General features: G+C 56.1%; 1 protein-coding gene across 2 annotated transcripts in view; it reads right to left on the reverse strand.

Moving 5' to 3' along the window:
- TPM4 (tropomyosin 4) overlaps positions 1-4,508 on the reverse strand; it is a 22,967-nt gene that overhangs the window by 14,993 nt on the left and 3,466 nt on the right. For both annotated transcript variants that reach the window (XM_006768452.2, XM_006768453.2), the window contains exon 2: positions 124-249. In XM_006768452.2, the coding sequence (XP_006768515.1) occupies positions 124-249 (126 nt within the window). The remainder of the gene's footprint in view (positions 1-123; positions 250-4,508) is intronic.

Consider the following 4,508-nt stretch of genomic DNA (forward strand, 5'->3'; position numbering starts at 1 on the left):
CAGAACTTATTTGGAGAAAGCGCGGGGAGGCACCGCCTTCCCTTCCTCCTCCTCCTCCTGCTCCTCTTCCTCCCTCCCTGCCCCCGGCTCCTGCCCAGCCCCGCCGCATACCTGCGAACGTACGTCCGAGGCCTTCTTCTCGGTCAGCTCCAGCTTCTCCTGCGCGTCCTTCAGGTTCTCCGAGTACTTGTCCAGCTCGTCCTCGGTCCCCTTCAGCTTCTTCTGGAGATGCGTCAGCTCCTCCTCCACCTGGGGACGGAGTGGGGAACGCGTCAGTCGGGGGGCCACGTCCCCGGGGCGCGGGAGCTCCCCCCACATTAACCAGAGTCCTCTACCCGGGCCTGTCTCCGCCTCTGTAAACGGGATCGCAACACCGTGCACCACTCCGTAAACGACACCGTGAATTTCATTTTCACATCCTTTCCTTGTCCTGGGACCCGCTGTACTTATCTGTTGCAGGGTTCCCCAATACTCTTGGGGAATCGAGTACAGCTTGGGAGAAACTTGAGTCCTGACACAGTTCCCCAGAAATACACATTCAGTTTTGCATCCCAGTTTCAGGGGTGCAACCTCCCCGTGATCTGGGTTAAAGTGAAAGAAGTCTCGCCCTAGCCGGTTTGGTTCAGTGGATAGAGCATCATCCAGCAGACGGAAGGGTCCCAGGTTCGATTCCGATCAAGGGCACATGCCCAGGTTGCGGGCTCGATCCCCGGTAGGGGGCGTACAGGAGACAGCCAATCAATGGTTCCCTCTCACCATTGATGTTTCTATCTCTCCCTCTCCCTTCCTCTCCGAAAGCAATAAAAAAATATATTTAAAAAAAGGGAGGGAGTCTCATGGACCATCCCTACTTCCAGCTGACCCCCCTCTAGTTCTGCCCCACAGCCTCAAGCCAGAGAACCTTTCTAAGTGTATGTTTGCTCTCCCCCTGCCTAGAACCTGTCATGGCTCCCCATTGCCCAAGAGAGTGGTTTTACATTATCTCACAAAAATGAAAGGTTTAAGGGCTCAGACGGCCCCCATTCCTGGACTTTGGGGGCTTGGCTAGAAGAGAGTTACCCTGCAAAAACCACTTTCTTCTGAGGCTCAGATTAAATCTTTTAAATTCTTGCACATGTGGCTTTAATCTTAATAAAAACGTTCCCTACATTTCCCAAATTTGAATCATCTTTGTTTATCCTTTGTTTAGTCTTGGCCCCCTCCCTACCCCCACTTTGAGAAGCTCAGGTCCGTGGCAGACAAACCACGCACCCTTCACCTCCCCATTTCTATTGCCCCCCAGCCCATCGGTGAGGATCAGCTCAGGAAAACCCCAGGCTGCACCTCCCCCTGCCCCTAATCCTGGGCTGAGGTGGTTAGTTCAAGTCATGCTGGGACCAGACTTGTGACTTGGGTAGTTTGACTCTGATCCTGTCCATGCTCCCAGCAGCCCTCTCGGGCTCCCTTCATCCTCCTGCCTCCTCTTCACTTCCTCTTCACTAGAGTCACTTTCCCCAGGTCACACAGCAGAGGAACCGCATCCCTTCCGACTGGTCCTCACGCCAGGCCTGCTTTCCTGCATCCCTCTCTGACTTCCTTCTCTTCCTTCCGGAAGAGGGTATGTTACAAGCTGCCGTTCCTGCAGCTTTTAGGTCAAGCTGGGAGTCTGATCTGGGTTACACGTTCACTCGTGAGATGTGCAAAGTATGGGAATGTGTGTGTGTGGGCGCACGCACGCACAAATTCTTAAAAGGGCCCCTGTCCCAAGGCGATATCACCTAGCTTCCCATCCCGGAACCCCTGAGTGTCCCACGCTGAGGTGGAAATGGTGCAGGGGTGCAGCAGCTCTCAACCTGTGGGTCGCGACCCTTTTGGCGGTCAAACGACCCTTTCCCAGGGGTCGCCTAAGACCATCCTGCATATCAGATATTTACATGATGAGTCATAACAGTAGCAACATTACAGTTATGAAGTAGCAACGAAATTAATTTTATGGTTGGGTCACAACATGAGGACCTGTATTTAAAGGGCCAGAAGGTTGAGAACCACTGGAGAGGATCGGAGGAGGGGGAAGGTGGCAGCAGCTCAGGCCTAAATCAGGATCTATGGGCCTTGACCTTGACCTCCAGGTAAGGAGCTCAGAAGCCTGACTCCAAGCCCCAGCCGTATTCCTTTTTTAACCTCAGTTTCTTCTGCAAAACGGAAGCCCTGACATGGTGGACTCCGGTGCCCATCCAGCTACAGAGATGATTGGGTTTTGATGACCTTTTCTGGCAAAATGTGTACAACGGGTGGGGACTGGGATAAAGTGGGCAGAGGGCCATGAAGCAATTAGAATGTGCCAGGCCCGTTACTGAAGGCCCATGTTATAGAAGGGTAAACTGAGGCCCCAATGAGGAAGGGACTTGCCCCAGGCCATACAGATAGGGGATTTGAACCTTGGAGTCAGACGGACTCCAAGTTGGTTTGCTTGACCACTAGGCTAGGCTTTGCCCACTGTCCAGCACACCCATCTCCCACTGACCTTCCACACCCAGCGCCAAAGCCCACTCTGCTGGGCGGTGTGCCTTGCTGTGCTGGACGGAGCCCTTGTCACCCCCTTGGACCCTCCAGTCCCTGTCCCTCCCTGGTCTAGCCCTACCCTGGAGGCAGGGAACCTCCCTCTATGTTTGGCTCCATCTCCCCCAGCCTGGGGCTCCTTGGGAGGCAGGCCTTGGGCGAAGGTCACTCTGGGCCCCAGCATCACCCAGCACGGGCTGGGCACTCACCACCGACCCCTGGAGGAAGTTCTCCGAATGCATCAATGACACAACCCCAGCCCCTTTAATGGTTGGAGTTGGTGTGAAAAATAAATAAGACCGACACTTATCAGTTCCTTTCTTTCCCTCTGAATTCCACACATGAAGCATGTGCAGGTGCGTGGCACCTTGCTGGTGGGAGGAGCCTTGCCCTGGCTCTGGGGGGTCTCGGATAAGTCACTTCCTCCTGTTTCCCTGCCTGTAAATCAGCTGGGAGGGTCATGGACTACACACCTTGGTCCCCATAATGGGGGCTTCGGACAGGGCTGAGGCAGGATGTGGGGTCAAAGGCCAGTTGTGGCGGATGTCACTGCCCTGGGAGAGAAGTGGGCAGGAAGCAGGCGGGCAGGACCTCTTGGTTCCATTCCCACACTCAGCAGGCGGGGTGGGGGTGGGGGTGGGGTTAGAGGGGCCTGGAATCTGGACTTCGCTGCAGGGTCCTCAGGGCTTCCTCTGAAGCATGCGGCACTCTGGGTAAGTTGAGCCCCTTGTCGGCCCCCTGCCTCTGTTCCCAGGCAAGACTGCCCATTGGCCCCAAGGGGCTCTGGCTTTTGCTTTTGGCCTCTCGGGTCTTGGGTTTCATGCCGGGCCATCGGAAGCATCATTTGCCCCCATTTCTCAGATGAAAACACTGAGGGCTCAGAGGGGGTCAGCAACGTGCCCTGAGTCACAAAGCTAGATGATCTGGTCTGGATTTGAGCACCGTCCACCGAGTGGGAGGCTTTGTGGGGATGTGTGTGGGGGGAACAGAATGAAAATCGAGCTGGAGGCCAGAGAACCTGTCCCTGCCCCCTTGGCCACACAGCTGCCTGGAGACTTTGAGGAGCCTTCCCTTTTGAACTTGTGTCTGCCTTGGTGGAGTATACTATATCAGTCACTCACACCTTAGTGAAAATTAGAGCCATCAAGTTGCTTTTCTCTGCTAAGCTCCTCATGGTGAGGGCTGCATGATCTATGGAAGCAGGCAGCTCAGGGCAGGCACAGGATGGGCGGCTATGTTTGTCAAGGAGGGGCCCAGGGCAGGGAGGGCTGAGGTGGAGCTGCCCTATACAGATGTGTCACAGCCCCAGGAAGTAGGGAGGGGCAGGAAACAACCTTCCATTTATTGAGCGCCTACTCTGTGCCCGGCGCAGTGATAGGGAATCTACCTGCATAGTCACCTCTAATCCTCTCATGGCTATGAGGGAGGTACCACGGTCGCTTCCCCGTTTCACACTTGAGGCCACTAAGGCACAGAGAGAGGAAAGCCATTTGCTCCAGGTGCTCAGTGACCAAGCTTCCGACAGGGCCAGCCTGGGCTCAGAGCCTGTGCTTGGACCTGCCAAGCTGGCCTGGCGCCCGGGCTGGGCAGGGCTGGCACTTGGTGTCACTGTCCTGGGCAGTTAGTTCTTGGGGCTTATTTGAGACCCTGATGCTCCTGAGGACTTGGTCATTGACTCAGGGGATGTGGATGAGCCCCGGGAGGGGGGGGGGCAGGGCCCGATGGAAGGGGCAGGACCCTCTCCCCTCCTCTCATTGGCTGCTCTGGCCACCAAGGCCCCGACAACTGATTTCTGCTCTGGATGGCCCAGCCCGGCCCAGCCCAGCCTCTACCATTGCTCCTCTGATAGCTTCCTGATGTGCCCTTATTGCCGGGGCCTCCTGGGACTCTTGTCCCTGAAGCCCTGCCTCGTCCTGCCAGGTTCGCAGCAGGGGCACCCAGATAAGCAGAGCCTCATGGAGAGTCTCGCA

The sequence above is a fragment of the Myotis davidii genome, unplaced genomic scaffold, assembly GCF_000327345.1.
Source record: "Myotis davidii unplaced genomic scaffold, ASM32734v1 scaffold1203, whole genome shotgun sequence".
Lineage (NCBI taxonomy): Eukaryota > Metazoa > Chordata > Mammalia > Chiroptera > Vespertilionidae > Myotis > Myotis davidii.